Source organism: Silene latifolia, chromosome 10 (assembly GCF_048544455.1).
Source record: "Silene latifolia isolate original U9 population chromosome 10, ASM4854445v1, whole genome shotgun sequence".
Lineage (NCBI taxonomy): Eukaryota > Viridiplantae > Streptophyta > Magnoliopsida > Caryophyllales > Caryophyllaceae > Silene > Silene latifolia.
Window position 1 is genome coordinate 1,870,072 of NC_133535.1, and position 24,166 is coordinate 1,894,237.

General features: G+C 37.3%; 5 protein-coding genes across 5 annotated transcripts; 2 read left to right on the forward strand and 3 right to left on the reverse strand.

Annotated features, from left to right (window-relative positions):
* On the forward strand, positions 1 to 2,908 carry LOC141607011 (uncharacterized). The gene has a single exon (XM_074426388.1). The coding sequence runs from the start codon at positions 651 to 653 to the stop codon at positions 2,763 to 2,765; it is 2,115 nt and encodes a 704-aa protein (XP_074282489.1). The 5' UTR covers positions 1 to 650; the 3' UTR covers positions 2,766 to 2,908.
* A 473-nt stretch (positions 2,909 to 3,381) lies between these two features.
* Positions 3,382 to 10,374, reverse strand: LOC141604655 (RNA-binding KH domain-containing protein RCF3-like). Its single transcript, XM_074423093.1, has 8 exons — positions 10,197 to 10,374; positions 7,950 to 8,657; positions 6,915 to 7,373; positions 6,542 to 6,793; positions 4,729 to 5,019; positions 4,537 to 4,613; positions 4,319 to 4,430; positions 3,382 to 3,817 (listed from the first exon to the last, which is right to left on the reverse strand). The coding sequence occupies exons 2-8, from the start codon at positions 8,622 to 8,624 to the stop codon at positions 3,671 to 3,673; spliced, it is 2,013 nt and encodes a 670-aa protein (XP_074279194.1). The 5' UTR covers positions 8,625 to 8,657; positions 10,197 to 10,374; the 3' UTR covers positions 3,382 to 3,670.
* Positions 10,375 to 11,756: 1,382 nt separating this feature from the next.
* Positions 11,757 to 12,818, forward strand: LOC141607012 (uncharacterized). Its single transcript, XM_074426389.1, has 2 exons — positions 11,757 to 11,873; positions 11,958 to 12,818. Exon 2 carries the CDS (start codon positions 11,966 to 11,968, stop codon positions 12,500 to 12,502), a length of 537 nt encoding a protein of 178 aa, XP_074282490.1. The 5' UTR covers positions 11,757 to 11,873; positions 11,958 to 11,965; the 3' UTR covers positions 12,503 to 12,818.
* A 1,500-nt stretch (positions 12,819 to 14,318) lies between these two features.
* LOC141604656 (small ribosomal subunit protein uS9m) lies at positions 14,319 to 18,312 on the reverse strand. Its single transcript, XM_074423094.1, has 4 exons — positions 17,627 to 18,312; positions 15,228 to 15,668; positions 14,842 to 14,922; positions 14,319 to 14,757 (listed from the first exon to the last, which is right to left on the reverse strand). Exons 1-4 carry the CDS (start codon positions 18,213 to 18,215, stop codon positions 14,666 to 14,668), a joined length of 1,203 nt encoding a protein of 400 aa, XP_074279195.1. The 5' UTR covers positions 18,216 to 18,312; the 3' UTR covers positions 14,319 to 14,665.
* A 939-nt stretch (positions 18,313 to 19,251) lies between these two features.
* On the reverse strand, positions 19,252 to 22,819 carry LOC141604657 (uncharacterized). Its single transcript, XM_074423095.1, has 9 exons — positions 22,563 to 22,819; positions 22,395 to 22,469; positions 22,157 to 22,243; positions 21,264 to 21,323; positions 21,051 to 21,137; positions 20,200 to 20,272; positions 19,959 to 20,034; positions 19,763 to 19,853; positions 19,252 to 19,650 (listed from the first exon to the last, which is right to left on the reverse strand). Exons 1-9 carry the CDS (start codon positions 22,611 to 22,613, stop codon positions 19,534 to 19,536), a joined length of 717 nt encoding a protein of 238 aa, XP_074279196.1. The 5' UTR covers positions 22,614 to 22,819; the 3' UTR covers positions 19,252 to 19,533.
* Between the last annotated feature and the right edge of the window lie 1,347 nt (positions 22,820 to 24,166).

Below are 24,166 nucleotides of genomic sequence, written 5' to 3' on the forward strand. Positions count from 1 at the left end.
CTAAAAACGCCACTGCCCAATACACGGTCGTGCCAGACCTGGGAGGACTCTTATTCCTGGTCGTGCCGGGCCTATGCCGCCCACCATGGCACGGCCTGATCTGCCACCTCTACCTCTACGCACGACCGCACATACATTTCATAACGATTACAGTACAATATTTAATCTCAAACGCCCTATTTTGAAATCTTTTATCATATCCGCCCCATTTTCCTAGCATACCAAAAATGCAAAAAAAAAAAATTCATAATCGCTTTAACTAAGACGAGTGCAACGAGATATCCGCTTGTACTCGCCCCATTGACATCTCAAATCTCAATACACAACATTAGTCACCAAAATTCAGCTAACATTTTAAGAAGTATCACACTAATTCACTACTCTACTGACCATTTCCCGCGGTCTACGCTGTGCTTCAAACATTCATGCACACGAGCTGTTCGATGAAATGCCACAACCAGAATTCTCCATATTTCCCTTACATTACACCCAGAAATCCTCAATAACTTGATAACTTGATTATACGTGTGTATCTCCGCACTTCCGAACTCATATTATATCAATCTCGGGTTTATTTACAATTTCGGTTGAAAACCCGACTACACTTAAATCACCAGTTTCCGTTCCTCGACACCTGAAAATTATCCTCAATGATTACACCCTTTCATCTCAAACTTCAATCTTTATCAAAATTATCAAAATGCAAAAAATTCATATCATTTACAGTTTCAGTAATCTCTACATTACATACAAATGCAAACCAATTTTCTCAGAAATCAGCTTCAATTTCATCAACTCCGCAATCTTTTATTAAGAGAATATGTTTACGAGTTCTGCAATCATATCATGAACCTACCCATACAAGATATTCACCTCAAAGACTGAATCTTGACATTGATGTTGATACCCTTTCCCATGATCAAGTCATTACCATTGTCGCTTCACTTTCAGAAGACGCGGGTTCAAGTGTTTCCCTTAGTTTCTTTCATTGGGCAATCGGGTTGTCGAAATTTCGACATTTTATGAGGGTTTACATTGTCTGTGCCAATTGTTTGATCAGTAATGGGAATTTTGAGAAAGCCCATGAAGTAATGTCGTGTTTGGTGAGGAATTTTGCGGAGATTGGAAGGTTTAAGGAAGCGGTTAACATGGTTATTGAAATGCATAATCAGGGTTTATGTCCAAATACACATACTTTAAATTTTATTCTTAGGATTGCTTGTGAAACGGGTTTGGATGATTACGCGGAGTATGTTTTCAACGAAATGTCAAACAAAGGGGTGTGTCCTGATCGTTGTAGTTATGCTAGTATGATTGTGACTTGCTGTAGGAAAGCGAGGATTTCGGAGATGGATAAGTGGTTGAACAGAATGATTGAACAGAAGATTGTTCTCGATAATGCTACGTTTACTTTGGTTATCAGTACATTCTGTAAGCTTGGTAATGTAAGCAGGGCATTCTGGTTTTTTAACAGGATGACGGAAATGGGTTTTAAGCCGAATTTGATCAACTTTACTTGCTTGATTAACGGGTTATGCAGGAAAGGTAATATTAAGCAGGCTTTCGAATTGTTGGAGGAGATGGTTAAAAAAGGTTGTAAACCAAATGTGTATACACATACGGTTTTGATTGACGGTCTTTGTAAAAAAGGATGGACCGAGAAGGCGTTTAGGTTATTTCTGAAGCTGGTTCGAAGTGAGAATTATAAGCCGAATGTGTTTACTTACACTGCCATGATTAATGGGTATTGCAAGGAGGGGAAATTAAGTCGGGCGGAAATGTTGCTAGGTAGAATGAAGGAGCAGGGATTGACACCGAATGTTGACACTTATACGACTCTTGTTGATGGGCACTCTAAACAAGGCAACTTTGAAAGAGCATACGAGTTAATGGATATAATGGCGGATGAAGGGCTTACGTCAAATATTTGCACTTACAATGCCGTTTTAAGCGGCCTTTGCAAAAAGGGAAGATTGCAAGAGGCTTCTGAACTATATTTAGAAACGATGGAACGAGGGTTAAAGGCTGATAGAGTTACATGCACAATTCTCATGTCCGCGTCTTCCAAGCATAATGATTCTAAAGTAGCTTTATCATGGCTTGGGAAGATGACTAAAGAAGGCTACGAGGCTGATATATACACATACAATATTCTAATTTCGTCTCTCTGCAGGCAAAAAAACATGGCTGAAAGTGAATCCTGGTTCAAAGAAGCCATTAAGGTTGGTCTTGTTCCAACCAAGGAATCCTACACTTCCATGATCTGTGGATACTGTGGGACGGGAAATGTCGAGTTAGCCACCGCCTATTTCCTTAAAATGAGTGACCATGGTTGTGTGCCGGATAGTTTTACTTACGGTGCCTTAATTAGCGGATTATGCAAGGTAAAGAAACTGAAAGAGGCTCAGAAACTGTATAATGCTATGATTAACAAGGGTTTATCTCCCTGTGAAGTAACTCGAGTAACGCTATGTTACGAACACTGCAACAAAGATGATTTCAGAACTGCTAATGATATCTTGGAAAGGCTGGACAAAAGGGTTTGGACCAAGACGGTGAATACTTTGATCAGGAAGCTCTGTTGTGGCGGCCAAGTAGACATGGCAGCATTGTTTTTCAGCAAGTTATTGGATAAACACCCGAATGTTGATCGCGTAACTCTTGCAGCTTTTAAGACTGTTTGTTATGACAAGAACAAGTATGAACTCTTCTCTAGTTTTACTGATAGGATTTTACTGAAAGACACCTTAAAAGACAAAAGCTGAGGTTTGGGGTTGTATACTTGTATGCATCCATTTTTGGAGTTATTTTTTTTTTCATGCTCACGGTATATTTGTCGGCTTGTCGCTCCTTGTGAGAAAATTATTATTTTTTTCCGATAATAAATTAATTAAGGAGCTTGGTTTCGGAGCGACAAAAGAGTATAGTTCAAGAAGCAGAAAACATACAAAAGAAAGTGATGAGTGAAAACTCTGGTTGCATATCACATTGTTTTCAGAGACCGTGTGGCATATATTTCTTGATGTAAAGGCGGCCAATAATGCTGACGGTTTTCATATCCAAATCACGAGTATCACCTCAGTCTGTGACTTTAGCTAATTGCTAGTCGGCTATAACGTGATTTTTTTTCATGATGTGTTTCAAGGTTGTTCGGTTCATGTTAACTGTTAACTGACCTGAATATTTGTGATCTTACGGAAAATTAAACCCGTTTTAACAAAATAGTGGCTATAGCTTCTATGAATCCGGAATCCCCAGCACAGGCATCAGAATCAGAGGGTAGCCATGAAAATTAAACCCGTTTTGACAAAATAGTCGCTATAGCTTCTATGAATCCCCAGCACAGGCATCAGAATCATAGGGTAGCAATGAAAGAAAATATACGACAATCACTGACCGCTAAACCACTTCATAAATATGTCGAATAACGATCAAAGCAATCTGAAGTTACATTTAAAAAAGGAAGAGAAAAATGTCTAACCCTAACTACAGCCAAGAACAAAAAAACTTGTTTGGGTCGTCCAACGTCTTAGCCTATTGTATAGATAGCCAATTTGGATGACGAAAATTAATATCCTTGCCATATAGGAAATATTCCTTCCCTCCAAAATTTGTATCCGAACAAGCTCTAATTGTGGCCAGTTGATCCCCCGGGAGGGTAGTGCAATGATCATGACGATTCATTCTCGAGCATAACAAAAGCTTGAATAAGACTCTGTGCAGCATGAGTCTGTTCCGGAGTTCCTGAGATGATGATGAGAGTTTCAGGCGCACCTGCTCGTCTTGGTTCATTTATCACTATTCTTGCTTCAGAAATCTGCAAGAATTAACATGCCAATGACTATTAAGGGATCACACATCTACAGAAATCTGCAAGAATTCACATGCCAATACTCGAAAAAAATTTAGGCCGCGACAAAGGTACTTGGAAATAAAAAATACCGACTTTTTAGGTTACGAAATTGGAAGTGAAAGTAAAGAAAAGCGAAAGGTAAACTTTAATTGCAAATTATTACTAATTCGTATTTAAAACCAAGGTTCAGCCTTCCCTTTTAATACGAGAATAATCAGAGTCAACAGCAAAGACTAAAACGTAGTCAATAGAAAGTAAAATGCCGGTACCCTCCATGCACTTCTACATTCCGACACAAAATGACACTAAAACTCCATTTAAGACCAAAAATGTCGTTCTCATAATATACCCACGCCTAACCCTTTCGATGCCGTGTTATGAACGACACTAGTTGACCGAGTCAGAGTAACATAGCTAGCCTACAAGTGAATATGCAGGTGAAGTGAAGATACATGTGCAAATTACCTGCCGAATCTGTCTCAGACAACCACCATCCTCTCCGCATATAGAAGGAATAAGAGAGCTAGGAACGACTACTTCCACTGTTGTATTTGTGATGAAAGGTTGTTGGCCTCCTCTGAACATAACACGAAAATAAACAAGAAGCCAGTTGTATCAGCAAACTAGATAACGGTTACTAAAACGGAAGGAGCCATTGATAGAAAAGCCGTGAGAGAACGTACCCACGAAATTCAGACATTCGTCTTTGGTGGGGTCCACCATAATCCAGTAAGCCCATGTGATCGCCTTCGATTAGAGCCTAGGGAAAAAAATTGAGAGAAATGCAAAAATCAACATTTTCGGAAGATTAAGATAGAGACTATAGTTCAAATTATTACGCTTTCATCAGCACCGCCAACACACGAAGTCTATACCTGTGGAGGCCAAGGTCTTTCAAGAAGTCCCTGCCTGTTGCCTTCACGCATAAACGGAGGATGATCATCAAAAGGGTGCAAACCACCATGGAAAGGGGGGCCACCAATAGAATCAAAGTTTCTGAATGGCGGGCCGAATGGAGGAGAGTGTTCCCCTCGCCCCATGCGGGGAGCAAATGGGAGAGCTCGATCAGCAAATGCAGAAGGGAATGCATCACGGAAGAAATGATGCTGTAACCTTGTGGTAATATGCATAACTGCATCTTGAATTACTTCTAGTTCTCCATTTATCTGCTCAGAACTCAGAAGAAACATTACAATAAGTATTTTAAAATCCTATATAGACAATGTAAAATATTGAGGCGAAACCATTCTACTTTTACGCTGAAAACTGGAGTTTAAAACATGAGACCACAAGATCTCATCACAAGGTTCACTCTTATCTCAAGTCACATGATCTCATAAAAAGGCTGTAACAATGCGGATTTGCTCTGTAAAGAACACTTCACCCTTTCCATTTAATTGTATAGGTTTTCCTTTTTAAGCCGTTCCATTGTTTACGTTAATTTTTCGGTAAGTTCTTACAATAACAATTGGCTATACTACACTTAACTTTTTTCCAAAACCAACCCATGTGCTACAAGCTTACAAGGGACTACTTTATGCACCCAAGTTCTTTACATGTAACCTAACGTCGGGTGAGAGTAAGGGGTTAAAGGGGAAAACACGTACTAGAATCTAGGGCAGAGTAAGGATCGGGTATTGATCCGAAGTGCTAGTTCGGATCGGATATCCATATTAAAAATCCTGAAATTAGATATCCAATATCCAAACCAAATGTTTCGGATATCCAATGTTCTGGTATCCAAAATAATCGGATCGGATGCGGATATCCATCGGATATCCATACTTTTGAATTTACTTTAAAATTAAGTTCGAAACACGATTATATTCATAGTCTTACATGATGATTTTCTTTAGTATTCTTATTCCAATGTTCTCGACATAAAATTTAAGTACCACCTAGATATTTCTCTAATATTTTTAACATTAATTAAGTTGTTATATCAAATAAAATTTTATTTTCTCGAAATTATACTAGAAAACTATTGTTTTGGATCGGATCGGATATCCAAATGTTTTAATTCTAATATCCATATCCAAACCAAAACCAAAGATTTCGGATCAGATATCCAAACCAAACTTAACTTTCGGATCGGATATCCAAATATTCGGATCGGATACGGATCGGATATCGGATCAGTTTGGATAATCGGATTTTTTGCTCTGCCCTACTAGAATCCATTTTCTAGGTTTAATCTAGAAATTGGAAGGAGGGACTGTACACAAAGTACAAACTAGCAAACATTGAGGCAAGAAAACACTCAAAAAAACAAATATGGAATTGCAAGTTATCATCATTATAAATATTTAGTCCCGATGCTTACAAAGAGGCTCCCGCTCAAAGCGGGGTAAGAGTATTGTCCTGCGTACATAGGCTTTTTTCTCCACAATAACAAAGTGGTGGTTTCCAAATGACCCATAACCGAAAATGAGTTAGCCATCTACTACTAATCTACTACTACATGAAAAAAGAAACATGTAAAGTTTTACACGCCATTTCTGTTCGTTCCAAAAATATATCTTTTAGGTTGGGGAATCAATTAAAATATGGAGTGCTAAAATAACATTATTCGGCCGAACGTTTCTTAGGTATGTAACTAGGATGTTCAGCACACATGTCATAACTTTCTAGAGTTGAAAGATGATATTGCTTATAAAACTACTCAAAAATCAAAGTAGGAAGCAATACCTGAACTACTTCATCTTCTGAAGCACTCTTAGGCACCTGATCCTTTCCTAAAACACGAATAAAAGCCCCAGTAACCTTCCGCATTTCACCAATAATTGCGCCACCTTTACCAAGAAGACAACCAATTTGGTTGGAAGAGACAAGAAACTTGAACGTTAAACCCTGCTCCTTGGTATCAGGAGTGGCTTTGGCTAGGCGATTAAGTATGCGAAGCACTGCATCTTGTACAGCTGAAATCTTATCTTCAGGGTACTGCAAAAACAATAACGCAATCAAGCCTCAGTTTTAAACAGTTCAGCGAGACGATCCTTGATTTTTCCGTAGTAAATGATAACAAGGAATGTATCTGTTAACCGATATGGCAAAAAATTACCGCTGGGCCAGATACAACAATTACACGCTCCACCTCTTCTGGATTTCCTTCAAGAACATTAATTTCACACCCTGTTTCATGCTTAATAGTCTTTATAATAGCTCCCCCTTTCCCAATTATACTTCCCACCTTGTCATCTGGGCAAAGCAATCGAAATGTGACGGCTTCGGGTACATCTATTTTGTTAGGCATAATGTTTTCATGGAACCTAGGGGGAAACAGTGGACCATTTGAACGAAGATCGACATTGTCACGAAATCCACTACCAAATGGAGCCCCTCGAAAAGGTAATGGCCGGGAAGACTGGGAGTCCAACCTCGAAGCAGGATGGTTGCGTGAATGGAAAGAGGGGCCAGATGAATTAGAAGGGAGTGAATCCTGATCTGCATTTGAATTTTCTACCATCTGCTGTGAAACAGATTTGATAGCTTTTTTTACTGCATCTCCTAGACCGGTGATCTGCAGTAACAAAGTAACAACTAAACCGAATTAACTCGTGTGATACACATTACTAAAATAGTAAAATGTACACTAACAAAGTAAATAATTAAGCCAAATCAATTTGTTGGGTACAAATTACCAAAAAATGCAAACTAAAGAATTGTAAGTCTTTCTAATCTTTGCCATCTCCGATCAATGAGAAAAATTAAAATGTAAAGTCATGTGTATCATTGTGTCAATGCTCTATGCTCATACTGAATCAATAAGAAGTGCAGGGGTCATCAAATCTTCAGGTTTCATCAAAAGCAAATTGTGAAGCAGCATAGACACGTTTCCACATATTGATAGTGTAAGGCACTAAGGCATCTTATATGCAGATCCATGATAAAAAAAAAAAAAAAAAAAACAAATACCGTAATGAGAACAAGGGTAATGGTTAGATTTACAAAACTAAGCAGCAAAACATGATAAGGGGTCTTAGGCTCAAGATGTTGACATCAACGGAAAATCATACCAATGGATAAGAATACTAACACCACAGCTATAATAATTGTAAAACAAAACAAAAAAATAGGGTCATCTTTATTTTTCTACCTGAACTACATCATCAGCAGAAGAGCCACATTGAGGAAGCTTGTCTTTAGGAACAACTCGGATCTGCGCCCCACTCTCTGTTGACATTTGTTTGATGATAGAGCCACCCCTCCCCAGCAAGCAGCCAACTTGACTAGAAAGCACAAGTAGTCTGAACGTTATAGTAGCAGAACCATTGCTTTCCTTCTTAGAAACGTCTGTTTGCTGTTCACCTTCAACAATTTTTTCAAGCACAAGTAACAAAGCTCTTACAAGAGATGAAGTTTTATCAGACTGTGCGTCTCCAGCAGTTAAAAGACCCTCTTGCTCAGTACCATTCTCATTATGATCTTCTGACTTATCTTGGTCTTTCGTTGATTCTGATTCCTTGCTGTCAGTATTGCTATCGGGTCCCATGATAAAGATCACTCTCTCGTCGCATCCTGGAACAGGACTATCAATTCTAACCTTTGCCCCCGTTTCATTACGTATTTGTAGTATGATGCTTTCCACTTCTCCTACCAAACTTTCAATTTTAGAAGTCGGACAAAGTACACGGAAAACATCACCTCCTGATGAGGTTTTTCTTGGCTCTTTAGGTGAGTCAGAACTCGATGTCTTTTGGGTCTTTGTAACATTCACCTCCACGGAATTGTTCTCATGCTGCCTCTTAGAAGGAGTTAAAGAAACAGACATACTTTGATGTAAGACCCAACGTCACAACAAGATCTACAGAGAATAAAACGAGAATTAATAAGTACATATCCACACAAGGAACATGAAAGTAAGTTCAATTTTAGAAGGTTTAAAGAAACCAAACTGCGACTTTACAGTTTATAACAAATTCCTTAGTCCCAATATAAAATACAATGGGATCGGCTAATGTGAAGTATCATAAGAAATTGTTTATTGCTACGAGGAGGTAAAATTTACGAAAAAGGTAGAAAGACAGACACCAAAAGAGAAAAGACGAGAAATAACGAAAGAGCAACAATGGAAAAAGAAGAAAATGAACATAAACAGCAAACAAATTTAATCCAATGAGGCACGCACTGAAGGCAAGCACCATTATCATCATATATACTACTCCGTATTATACTATTCATGTATTACACCAATCATTAGTAGACCAATAAAACTCATAATGATCCTTCCACAAGTCTTCTTCAGCGGTTCAGCCTTCCTCCTCCCTTCACAGTACCATAAAGTAATACCAACCCACACAATCCTTGCGGATAAAGAAAAGAGAGAAAGGCAACGACTTTCAAACCGCCACGAACAGACCAAACATGAATGTCTAAAAGAGAGCATACAAAAAACAATGAAAGAAGCAATAAAGGAAAAGGGGTAAATAAACATAAACAGCATACAATGTTAATCCAATGACACACATACTGAAGTCAAACACAGCTCCCAATGACTCTTTTACAAATCTTCTTCGACCTTTCTCCACCTCTCACAAACACCCTAGCGTAATTCCAACTCATATAATCCTCACCCGACGATAAGGAGAGAAAAAGCAACAACTTTCAAACCACCTCGAAAAGAATAAACACTAATACCTAATTTGGCCATAAAGTCTACAACTTTATCGGCCTTCCATCACTCACAAGAGTCACAACTCATACCTCTCACTAACGCGATGCTAATTTCACAACCAAACACTCAAATTCCTGTAAATCTGCGAGCGTGAGTACAATGTATGGCCATAAACACACATTCATCTTACAAAATCGCGCCTTTTCACATCCCAACACTCAAATTTCCATATAAAATTCGAGCATGTGTAAAACTTCATCTAAATTTCCCATATCAAATCCCATTAATATTTTTCACTATTGCTCGCGAATTCAACATTAAAAACCCCACACTCAAATTTTCTAGCAACGCCACTAATCGCATACAAATACCAAATTACCAATTAACACATGGTATGTAAATTCAAAGGTATAGGGGCTAACTTACAACTTACAAGCTTATCAGTTGAATTTACATTCATGGGTTTCCCTCTTAAATCTTGCTCCATCCATCCCTCCGAATCATTTGTTTACCGTTGATTAAAATACATCTCACAACGAATACAAAACGTAAACAAATGACTGAGACGGAAAGAGTAATTGGATTTCTTGCACTAATTTGCTCTAACTTCTATGTTCTATGCATACCCAAAATACTCAAAAACAACAATAAAATTAATATGTAAATAAAACATGAGAAAAAGGGATTAAGAATTTGAACTTGTTAATTGAAAAAAGATTAAGAAATTACCAGTTCTTGCTGCTTCTTGTTTTTTCCAGTTTTTCTCGATATTTTGTTCTTCAATTTTGTGTTCAATTTTTAAGGGTTTTGGTGTTATTGCTCCTCTGATTTTTTTGGGGATTTGACTGATAGAAGACCGTTTATGTCTCTAAAGTCTGGCTAGATAATGGTTGAGATGGAGGTATTGATTAGATTTAAATAAGACGGTTTTATATAAGTTAGGATTCAAACATACCATATTACTCAGTATAGAGCGGTAATCGGGTCAGTCGGATTGGGTTAAGTCCGGTTGTCATATTGGGTAAGCCTGGCCTTTCGGGTCGAATTGGGTTTAGGTCGGGTTGTTATCGGGTCATTATCGGGTCCGATACTTTATCGCATTATTTCAATATTTTACCATTAAATTAATTTGTTACCATTGTTTGTTTTAAATATTTCATTATTAATTCAAACATATCAATCTAAACACAAATTCACTTTCATTTTGATCAATATTAAACTTAATATTTGTCGTATCATCAATTCAATCGGGTCAATATTGGGACGGGTCTGGTTCAGTTTCGAGTCACTGATCATCAGGTCGTGTCGGATTAAGGCCTTACGGGTCGTCATTGGGTCGGGTTAGGTTGGTTCTAGGTTACGATTAAGTAAAATAATATTTTCGGGTTCTGTCGGATCAGGTCAAACTTGTCAACTCTAAATTAAATTCTCCATGATATATACATTTGTGGGTAAAATAATTTGTTTTACAATAAACTTGTGTAAGACCGTTTTAGGCAAGTATTTGTAATCATAAATATTCAATTGAATGTTTAAATTGATAGGTATTAGAAAAAATGGTCAAATATTTGTGTATGAAAATAACTTTACATTTTTTACATCTTTTGAAAATTGTCATTTAAAAGAATAAAAGATGAATTAACATGGGACGGATAGACTGAAAATATAAAAGAGTGAATTACCTTCTTAAGTTAAGGGTTTTCTACATTATATTTTATATTAATGCCAAATATATTTTTTTTTCCGATGATTTTAGAATTTAGATAGATGTGATCAAATGTGGTCTCAGAGCGGGTACATGTTAGGCTCCCGTGGATTGTTTTTAGGCCACAGATAAGCAGGTTTGGAACGGGTTAATGGGCTGAACCTTTACAAATTTTAGAAAATGCATTGTTTATGCCCAATTTTTTTTCATGGGCTATAAAAGGCCGGATTTAATAGACGGATTACGGGTAGTTTTAGAGGAGGCAAAAGTGCATTACATTACAAAGAAAAGTGATTCGAGCTTGCAATTTATAATATCTACCTACCATATCTTAATCACTAGACTTCACACCTTCAATAATGAATTAAGGTATGTTCGTTGTGACTGGAATTTTATAAAACAAAACCAAAACAGACAGAATAAAATAAAACTAAATCGAACTGAGCTGAACTGAAGTCGTAAATAGAAATGAGAAGTGTCAGTCTTTCTATGTGAAGTTGCTGAAACATTTCATGACTGAACTCCAACTACTATTTTCCTCAGCTAACCCACATGACATTCTCAATTCTATTTTCTGTTCTCTCAACTTTTCTCTATCTCTCTATCATTTTTTTTCTGAAGCTAGAGCCGACCGAGTATCGGATTCTGAGACTCGATCCAGGGTTCTTCTGAGTTCTGAACTCTGATTTTGCTTATAACTGGTAACTCTTCACTCTCTAATTAGTTATTCAATACAATTCTTTATGTAATTTTCATTTCGGGTACTGGTGTGATGTTTCGGACAGGCCACAGAATGAGAAATTTTATGATATCGAGGAATGCGACAAGCAGGAAACACAGGGCAAACATCTTGTGGATGAAGCGCGTAATTCAGACATGTTTTGTCCTTGCATTCGGTATCTGGGTGGTTAATCAACTTAAGCTCTTTGTCAGCAAAGAAAATGTTAAGACTGATATGTTCTCTGAGTTCAGTACTCGGAAAACCCTCAAAATAAGTACTGAACTTGTTGAGACCAAACACGTTGAGGGCGATAAAGAGGAGACGGAGAGAAATGAGGAGCTAACAGAAAACTGGATAGATGATTTTGATAATCAGATTTTTGAAAAAGCCGAAAGTATGAATGATACCAGTAGTAGAGTCCATGGAGCAGAAGATGCAGAGAATGGTTGGGAATCGTCATTGGTTAATGGAAGCGACAACTTTGAGTCTCTTGATACATCAGTCTCGGAGTTTGATCAGGATGAGAAAGAAGATAACTTGGATGTAGAAATTCGTGAAGAAACGACTCGTATAGAAGAGGTCAGCCAAGAAGATGCTGCAGATCAGTGATGATGAGGAAGACATAATCCTGATAAATAATCGAGATTCGAGAGGTCACCATTTACTCATTTAGCATAATGGATCAGAAAGATAGATACTGTGGAACATGCATTAATCTTTCACCCTGAGCAACTCTTACGAGTTACGAGCCTGCGCATTTAACATCATCTTTCTTCCTGCTCTAAATCTATGCTATCCAACAGATAACAGTATGTCAGTATGTAATGCAAAGACGCGGTCATTCTGATGATCAGCTGCAAATAGAAACTATCGATGCCATCTTTATTCTAGTTATAACTGACAGAAAAGCGCACCAGTAGTATGTCAGTATGTAATGCAAATACGCGATCACATAAGATGGCCAGCTGCAAATAGAAACTATAGAAAGCAACCAGCAGTATGTCAGTATGTAATGCAAAGACGCGATCACATAAGATGGTCAGCTGCAGATAGAAACTATAGATGCCATCTAAAATTCTTGTTATAACTGACAGAAAAGCGTGTTAGTAATCATCATCGAACATATCTGGTCATAAGCTGTTACGAAACTAAATCTACCAAACACCACCACTAAACCGAACAGTATGTCCGGACTACCAAGGAATAACCCTGCCTTATCTCTGAACTCACGCAGCAGCACCATCACCTCAAAACTGGATCATTTTACCGTGCCACCACCGACCAGCCCGATCTCCACAACTAGTAAACATGAATCAATCCAAAATTAAACGAATAGATTACGCTCCACATTGGATTCTGATGATTCAAAGCAACCCCACATTGTGAAAACCAAGCAAAACACAAGCCGATTTGATTCCAAGCCAACCCAACCGAAATCAAGCTAGCATCTTTAACAATACAACTCCAAGTTGAAAACTACGAATATTCTCTTAACCAAATTCAGAGAAATGATAGCCCAACGAAGCCAACGCAGAACCAAGATCAAATTAGTAAGTCTTAACAATAGTAGGTGCAAGCACAAAACACCATACCATACAGAATAGGAAAACAATTTTGAAAGCAACTGCAAGCTTGAAACACCATACCCTATTGTCAAGGAAACGACTCTGAAGAAGATGACAGTCGATAGGTAACTTCAATAGTGGTGAGAGCCGGCGGTGACCACCATTATAAGGTGAAGCAGTGAGAAGGCGGTGGCCGCCGCTCTCTGGGAATTTTTATCTCTTCAGACTGTAAGAGATTTCAACGTGCCACTATGAAACTGGTATGCTAAAACCCTCTAGAAATACTTGAATTTGATAGCTTCATTGTGTCTTGTAACAGCTAAAACCAGGGTAGGGTACTTTTAGGATTGCTTTCTTATGTTTCACATAATAACTCTTGATTACCGATTATCAGAAACACTTGGATGAAATTATAAAACCCTTTTAAATCAAGTTTTGCGGTCAAATGAAACTGAGTATAGTCAGTCTGACTCACGACTCAATGTTACTCCCTCCTCTAATTAAACTTCCAACTACTTTCTGTGCAAAGAATAAGGAAGTTCAACAAAAAAAATGAACCCAAAAAGGGTAATTTGGGGGGATTTTTGGTATATCAATAACAGTCTACCGTCATTTATAAAGTCGGGTATTTTTGGTATAATCAGCAACAAAATCAGGACAAGTTGGTAATTTACATGTAGAAACTAGAAAGTTTGATGTGAGTAAACAGAAAGTAGAAAGTTTAATACTTGTAAGAAAGCGGGAGTAACAGGTAACAATATGTCAATAACACTGGCTGCAGTAATATTAGGATGGCTGCAAACCTTATTTTCAAACACAAGAACACAACTCGAATCACACCACGAAAGGGGCCTAGTACGAAGCTTTAATCTACAGCAGATTTTATTCTCAATTGATTCAGATATTCAGAAATCGAACAATACATCTTAGCCAATTAATGGAGGAGAGAGAGCGAGAGAGGACTTACAAGAATTCTTCTGATGACCCAAAATAAGGGATGAAAGAAGTAAAGTTAAAATAATGAAGGAACAGAAATTCTGCTGTTTTACCTTCCAAAATCGCATGTCGAAAAATCCCTCACTAAAACATGTTCGGGACAAGTTTAGAGCATTAGTACAACTATAGTCTACACCAAAAGTAAGTACGGACTCGAGTGATGGAGCTCCATATAACAAACATGGCAACTGGAGATATACCAGAATACGAGTTAACGCTTGACCCATTGGAAGCTCTTCCTAGCTTTTGCTCTCCCAGGCTTTTTCCTCTCCACAATTCTTGGGTCCCTCGTCAAAAACCCAGCTGAAATTAAAGGAATATTACAGGATCGTCAGATTTAGTATAGTATATAAAGTGCAACTCGCAGAGAATTTCAAAACATTGTACCATCTCTCAGAGGAGGACGCAATCCAGGTTCCCAGTTTTGCAATGCTCTGCTGATCCCTAGACGTATTGCCTCAACTTGCCCTGGTTTACATTATTAATAGAAGCTTATCATCACATTAGATACATAAAACAAGGGAGTGAGAGACGTATTTAGCTACAAGTCTACAATTACAACGCAAAGAGCTAGACATTCTTAGAGCTACACTTGATCCTTTTTTAAACGCTCTAACTGGCATCGTCAAAAGGACAAGCTAGGGAAACAGTGAGATTAGAAATCTAGATATGCTTCTTCAAGAGTTTCCAATGGCAACAACCGACTTTAATAAGGGTTTGTATCAACTATGTCCTTAATGCACTAATCAATGAAGGGATTATAGCTCGCTCACCTGTCGTACCACCTCCTTTCACAGTGCATCTGACATCCCAAAGACCTAGCGTCTTTGTCTCAACAAATGGTCTGAGAAGAGTAGCACGATGATCAAGCATGGGGAAATAGACATCAAACTCTCTGTCATTAATACAAAATTTGCCTTCCCCAGGTTCTATCCAAACACGGGCTATACTTGTCTTTCTCTTTCCAGTTCCATAAGCCCTTCCTTGCTCATCGACCTTCCTGACCCGAGACTTTGCAATCTCCTCTTGCTTCTGAAGCTCCATTTCATACCGCGATGATTTCTGTATAGTCTTTTCATAGCGCTCGTCCTCTATTTGTTCTAGAGGAGGAAGTCCTTCAATATCTTGAAAATTCTTTAAGGCAATCAAGCTATCAAGCATGGCATCAGTTATGCCTGATGCTGCTATGAGATCGCCAAAGGCACGGTTTGTACCTGAATATTCCACACATTATACAACACTAATCATTAATGACTGGAATTGAGTATGTTGACAAACAACGGGAAGCAACACATTCAAGCGTAAGTACAATTTATGGCCATAAAGTCAGCAACTTTATTAATCTCGCATCTTCTCACAACACATTAATCTTAAAAAAATCACGCCTTTTCACATCCCAACACTCAAATTTCCGTATAAAATGCAAGCGTATGTACAACTTCATTCAAATTTCCCATATCACATCCCATCAATAATTTCACTATTGCTCGCGAATTTGACATTTACAACCCCACACTCAAATTTTCTAGCTACGCCACTAACAACTTACAAAACCTACCATTTAACACAACATGAAATCTAAATTGGAAGGTATAGGAACTAACTTACAAGCTTAATAATTGACATTATACAACACTAATTTGAGTCGAACCCGAACCCGAACCCGAACCCGAACCCGAACCCGAACCCGAACCCGAACCCGAACCAACCTATTGTAGTTATCGAGAATGTCCACAAACGGGAAGCAACCGCCAAAATCAACAAAATCTATAACAACCTGATCTAGACATAATTGCGACCTCACAAACAAATCAAATTGCCAAGTTGTTGGTACTTATCTTGAGCATTGAGTCTAAAGTCTAAACTATCGTAGCTCTCACTCACTAAACATGTTGAATTTCAAGATGGAATGTTATAACCTTGATCTCCATTTCTCAACTACAATAAACGAGTTGTTGGGTGCGCAATCAAGCTTGTACTAAAACATGAATAACTAATTACAAAAGCAAGCAAGTTTTCCTTTGCTAACATACTCCTATCTAAGATGAAAACACAAAGATCGGAAACATTCACATATTATCGTAAAATGGCCACATTTTATCCGCCTCAATAATATTCACATACATGAATAACTAACTAGAAAAGCAAGCAAGTTTTCCTTAGCTAACATCATAGCTAATACTCCTATCCAAGATGAAAACACAAAATCAAGCCAATAAAAGCGTTGTTGGGCACGCAATCAAGCTTCTACTAAAACATGAATAACTAATTAGAAAAGGCAAACAACTTTTCCTTTGCTAACATACTCTTATCTAAGATGAAAACACTAAGATCGGAAACATTCACATATTATCGTAAAATGGTCACATTTTATCCGTCTAAATAATACAAATAATACTCACTGAATTACTAAATAGAAAAGCAATCAAGTTTTCCTTAGCTAACATGAATAACTAATACTCAAAACACAAAGATCGGAAATACACATATTATCGCAAAATGGTCACATTTTATCCGTCCTAATAATATTCATAAACATGAATAACTAATTAGAAAAGCAAGCAAGTTTTCCTTTGCTAACATACTCCTATCTAAGATGAAAACACAAAGATCGGAAATACTCACATATTATCCAAAAATGGTCACATTTTATCCGTCTTCATAATACTGACATACATGAATAACTAATTAGAAAAGCAAGCCAGTTTTCCTTAGCTAATATCATAGCTAATACTCCTATCCAAGATGAAAACACAAAATCAAGCCAATAAACGCGTTGTTGGGCACGCAATCAAGCTTCTACTAAAACATGAATAACTAATTAGAAAAGCAAGCAAGTTTTCCTTTGCTAACATACCCATACTCCACACTAAGATCGGAAACATTCACATATTATCGTAAAATGGTCACATTTTATAAGCAAGCAAGTTTTCCTTTGCTAACATGATAGGTAATACTCAAAACACAAAGATCAGAAATATTCACATATTATCGTAAAATGGTCACATTTTATCCATCTTACTAATACTCACATACATGAATAACTAATTAGAAAAGCAAGCAAGTTTTCCTTAGCTAACATCATAGATTCATAGTCACATATTATCGTAAAATGGTCACATTTGATCTCGTAAAATGAAAAAAAAAAGGAGTATTCAAGACATAGACAAACCTTGAATGGCATCCAAAAGAGAGTGTTTTTCTTTCACAAGTTGCGCTCTTTCAACAGCTTCCTTCATTAATCTCTCCTCTTTACTCTTCTCATCTTCTTCTTCAACAACAACAACAATATCATCCTTATCATACTCAAACACATCTTTCCCTTCCTTCTCCAAACTCCATGCCTCAAACTCTCCTGCCTTTTCGCTTCTTCCTCCTCCTCCTCCGGCTTCTCCTCCTTCCGTCGACCACAAATCCTCACCACCGTCAGTTTCCCCCAAAACCCATCTTCCGTTGGCGGGGTTGGGCCTGGGATTGGGCTTGGGCTTGGGCTTTTCCGATTGGAATGGATTAATTTCACCGGGACCGAAGAGATCGTCTAAATCATCGGTGGGCTGTTGAGATATTTTCCAGATATTTGAAGCGGGGTTTCTGTCATCGCCACCACCGTCGTTGTTATTAGTCGAGAAATGGCGGCGGCGGTGGGTGAAGAAGGGTAATTTGGGGATTTGTGAAGAAGGAGGAGGGTAATTTGGGGATTTGGGAAGAGATAGAGAAAGGAGACGGAGTTGGGTTGTTCGTGAAAGTATGCGAGAGAGCATTGTTATTGTTATTGTTCTTATTGTTGTTGTTTCTTCCTAAAACCCTTCTTCTCTGTTCTTCTTCTTCATTTTTCAGTGATGATGTTTGTTGGTGGTATCCCCACTTGAATGATGGATGGGCTTATTAGCAATTGACTTCACATGGGCTAAGTCACTTTGGGTCGGGTCGGGTCACTTTAGGTCTGTATACTTTGGATCGGGTCGAGTCAAGTCAAGTCGTTTTGGGTTTGGATCATTTTCGGGTAAGCTATTAACAAGTTATTTGTGAATAATAATCAGTTTGTAACAATAAATATCCAGGTCGGGTTATACTTGATTGGGTTAATTCGGGTTCAGGTATTCAGGTATATGCTATGCAACTAGATGTGATAAGCAAATCACTCGGGTCGGTTACGGGTCGGGTTCAGACGGTTCGGGCTTGATTAGATTAGATTACTTATTCAGTTCGAGCCAGGTTCGGGTTGGGTCACTTACGAGTCGGGATAATCGGGTCAATAACTATAACAGGTCGATTCGGGTTTGGGTTCGAGTCGGTTGATCGATAGATTGGGATATATCAGGTCAATATGCTTGATTAGGTCGAGTTTGGTTCGATTTCGGGTTATTTATGAATCGAGTCATTTGTATTGCCAGGTTAAGTTTATGAGTTCACGACAGTATGGGTTATGTTTCTACTCTCATGTTGTCATTTTTTTTTATTAACACTGGGTAGGATCTTACCGATGCGGAACTAATCTATTTTAATTGCCCAAGAAAACCATCTAGTTCATGACTCAACTAATGAGTTAACATCATATTCACATTTTCGAACAATCTTGTGTCACTACAAGTCTACAACCAACCAGCATTGCTCATGGCATGCCACTGGTGAGCCATAAGCACATTCATTGTTATTAGTAACAAATTAATTAACCATGACAAAATTTTACCTTATCAAGTCACATAATAAAAAATATAAGTACATAAATTCCTTGGTGAAAATGGGAATTTGACCACTAAAAATAAGGCAATATAATTAAAATGAATTTGACAATAATAATAGGAATAATTCATACTATTAGTAATTCCAATTAAATTCATTATATCCACCATTCTTCCCATAACAATCTCAGGAAACGGGCAACCTAAATAACAGGTCACCCTTACTATTTTTAAGTTATATATGGTTAATAAGGTTGTTAATCCGTTGTTACGCTTAAGTTATATATGCTCTCAATACACGAAGCGAGAATCAAGACTGCCAATCGTTAGCTAACTTAAGAGAACCCACAAAACACAGACTATACATACACTGTGATTTATAAGATTGAACACATGCTTATACTCTGTCAAGGAGTTTCTCAACATAAACTTTCTGCTCTCCCGGGCTTGAAGACCCTGACTTCATGATTGCGTTGCATACGAGTATCACCTTAGCCGGAGATTCAGCATTCACCTATTATGATTCGGAAAGAAAATTGCATCATTTGATAGGCACTCAAACACGGCCATTTAAGCCCACGGCAATTAGGAAATAAATACGGGGTACAAGGTTTTTAGAATAGTACCCAAACACGGCCATTTAAGCCCACAGCAATTTCGAAAGATAGCTTCTTTCCAAGACCCTCAAGAAGTGGAGACGGTGGAGAACTCAGGAGGCTAATCACAGAAAAAAGGACAATCAGTAGACCTTTCAATTCTCAAAAATTTAGAACAAACACATGAAACAATCGTGTATTTTATGCCATTGATAGAAGTTCTTACATTCGTGAAAGGCCAGTTGAAGTGTCAAACATATAACCGTCATCCAGTGGCCCAAATTCTGCTGCTTTGCCGCTTGCTATTTCAACAAATTATAACAGAGAAAGGCATAAGAAAATGTACGTGTTTCTTCAGGCTTATCTAGAAGAAAGCAGAAAGATATCTAACCCTTCGGGGTTTTTCTTCAAAAACAAAAGAAAAAGAAGCCAGCAGACAAATAATTCAGACTACAAAGAGTACAAACCATCTGTGCACGATAACTCTGGGTTCATGCCAGCATTTGCTTTGACAACACGGGCGTAAACTAGAGTCCCAATCTGCAAATGAACAGAAAAAAAAGGCTAAAGAAGAGAATATTATAGGCTCCTTCAATTCGTCCTCAATTAAGAAAGAGTTAAAAAAGAAAAGTGAAAAGGTTATCTCTTAAACATCCTTATGCAGGAAGGTTTATTCTCAATCATCCCACTTTAGTTCAACATCTTGAATACAACATGTACTCCAATATCTCAATGGATCCGGCATGTGGGACTAGTGAAAGACAGTTTTCAAATGACCATAATGAAAAATGCATAAACTGATTGCTATTTCACAGCATATGAAACATTGTCAGTTTAGTGAGTTATTTTGCTTTATTCCGTCAAATTCCACGGTCACAGAAAGGTGTCTTTGGCTCGACTAGAAATGATCTCGGTAAACTCTTTCAGCAGTTATGGAGAAAAATAGAGATAATGGGGTGGATAAATTCATAAATCTACAAATGATTCCTGATACTTTATACACAATGATTGCAGATTAACTATGGTCTTAGATTTGAGAAATAATAAAAATAGAGATGATGGGCTTGAAGACAAACCTTCACGAACTACAGAAACAAGAACAAACGCGGCAAATAAATGGAAAGAAAATAGATTGTGTGAAACCATAATCATGGAAATGCTTGGAACAAATAAACTCATCAAATACTATACATGAACGAAACAGAAGTCAACTTAAATCACAAAAGTGAGAAAGAATAAAAGCTTAATGTAGCCATCCTATTCCTAATTGAGTAGTGTCCAGTATTATTATATCCATGCAGCTCTTCAGAATGCGTACCTCAAATTTCGGAATATTTTTTTTGGTAACACCTTCAAAAGGCAAATATGCCAGTGTAGGTCCTTTGATGTCCACAAGAAAGCAGTGCTAGCAAAGAAAAAATAATACAGTATTTTAGTTATAAGTTAAGAATCAAATTTATATGAGATGATAATATAGGGAAGGAAAAATATAGAAATAAGGTGTTGGGTTTCGATAGATATAGATGCTTACATCTTTATCTATACTGTTCAAAACGATGCCAAGGACATGATCCTCCACGCAAGGAACATACTGCACAACAAATCACAAAAATAAGTTTCTGCATCACCTCAATGTTAAATAAAATGTTATCAAACTTGCTTATACTAGCAAAACAATTCGACATTCACCTTTCACACTTCATTTACTAAACCTACTAACTGGAACCGATCAATTGTTATCCTTTGGTTTTCGCACAAAGACCAAGAAAAGAGGAAGGGGCCAATTACTAAATGTCAAGTGGAACAAATTGAGTGTGAATGACCAAATTGTTCATTCTTAAAATAGAAAGGACAACAACTCATTGAGACACCCCAATATAGAAAAAGACAATAAATAACCGGGATAGAGGGTCTCCAGCATGAAAAGGGACATATAGCTTAACAGAAAAGAGATAACTTAACAAACATCTTAATTTATTTTCATAGACCCATATGACAATTTGGAACTGAAAGGGTTAACCAATATGATTCAGAGAACACAAAATCTCATTGAAGACGGGCGATATCCGTCACAAGCAAAATGACCATTGAAAGGTGAGTGGGAAGCACATAGGGGGTGCCCATTCCCTTCTCCCTTCTCACAAGCTTGTGACGGGATTAGTCCGTACCGTTTCTTCTAACAAAATGACCATTGAAAGGTGAGTGAGAAGCACATAGGGGGTGCCCATTCCCTTCTCCCTTCTCACAAGCTTGTGACGGGATTAGTCCGTCACAAGCAAGACTAGCTGTTCAGAGAAATAACATCAGAAATTCAAAAACCACCCAAATTCGTCTAAAAGTGAAAAACAACAGATTTAAAATATCTGGTGCTCAAAATTAAGAAAAATGGCTTAAATTAGACCTATCCAATTAAGAAAAACATACTCTTTTATGAGATCCTTCAACCCAATAATTGTTTGGCTTCACAAATCTCAATTTGCCAGCTTTTATGACAGAAATTGCATCACCATCCTGACATCATCCAAATCCCAAAGTCAAATTAATTTTCCTATTATTTGGGGATGATGAATAAAACTCCGTCTCATATCGACTACCGAAATCAAACCACAATTAATTCGCCTTTTACATGAAAACCCTAAGCTAGTCGAATAAAATAAATAACCTTACGAAGGCCGCCGCCGAGTTTAATAGTTTGGTGAGTTAATGTAGAAAGGTCCAAAACGACGTCGCCTGGAACCTAAGAACGATACAAAAAAAAAAAAATAGATAGAATCAGGGAAAAAAAACAAGGAAGTTGAAATGAATAATCGAAAAAGAAGGGAAAACATACAACAAATTGATCAATGAAGGTTTTGCGTGGAGTCCAAGGATCTTCTTCCATTTTCCCTCTTTCAATTTTGCAGAGTTAACTGTAAAACCCTAAAACTGTTTTGGCGCGGAACTTTTGGGGGACTGAGAGAAAAGGGAAAAGTGTGTGTAAGAGCATCTCCAATGGTTTCCCAAAAGGACTTGTTTGCAAATAAAAAAAATTTCAAGCTACTTGCTTGACCATTGGAGCACTTCCATTGAACTAGCTTAAATTGAGCTACTAGCTCCATGAAGCTAGTAGCTTAAATGGTCCTACAAAAAAAATCTACCTACTAAAATAATACATGTGGAAATAGAATTTTTAATAAATAAATGGGTGATATGAAAGGTAGTTGACATATGGGCCCATCTAAGCCACAATACTAGTAGCTTACCATTGTAGTAGTTTCTAGCCTAAAAATGTTGTAGCTTGAAAATCTTATGTGGCAAAGGTAAGCTAGTAGCAACTAGCTTACCATTGTGGATGCTCTAATAAAGATATTCCAGATAAAACGTAAGTATGTATTATTGTACTAGTATAGGGGGCCCCGTGCATAGGCATGTATGCACGGTATTTATAGAATTTTACCTTTTAGTATATTATATTTATAGAATACAAATTGACAATTCATTATTTTTTAACGTTTTTCATCATTGTATTTTGATTTGAGAGAAAAAAAAACCATTTAAATAATACTCATAACCTGAAGTGTGTATTTTAGTGAAAAAAGTTCTTACACAAATTTAATGATATTGTTTTATAACTTTTTAATAGCATATCTTTACGAAATTTTTATCATCAAAAAGCCTAGATGCAAATCTTAAAGAGGGAACTGTATTTAAATAGGAAAGAAAATAAGAAATCATATCAAAATAGGGAAATATTTTAGGCGGGAAAACTTTGAATTTTTCCTATTCATTTAGTATATAGGAGATTATGAGGGGGTTTATATATATACACACAATACGGTAGAGTTTCCATAATATAATATTTCTAGAATATACTAATATATGGACAACCATATAATATTACATAGTAATATTTCATAATACTCTCTCTTGGATGTCAATTACTGAGGTAGATGTCTCGTTAAAAATCTCACTAGAAAAACCTCTTGGGAAAAACACTGGCGAAGGAATCGAGTCAGATTACTTATTTGGGTGTCGGGTCAATTTTGGGTGTCGGGTCAATTTTGTCAGGTCTACCTGCAACTAGAGGTGGCAAGCAAGTTACGGGTCGGGTTAAGATGGTTCGGGATTGATCGTATCAAATTACTTATTTGGTTCATGAAGGTTGACCAATGGGTCTGGATATATCGAGTCATTTGTATTATCGGGTTAATTTTATAAGTTCACGACAGTATGGGCTATGTTTCCACTTTTTTTTTTTTAATCAACATGCGTGTCTACGATGTTATGATTAATTTGATCAACCATGTTTATCTATCGACATTCGACAACGGCTTTACCCCAATACTTCAATGACTTCCGCATATTATTTAACTATCAAATGAAGAAATATTAGTAAAAAGCCGAAATGTCCAATCTCACAAATTCTCATTTGTGACGGCGTAAAATACCCATTGA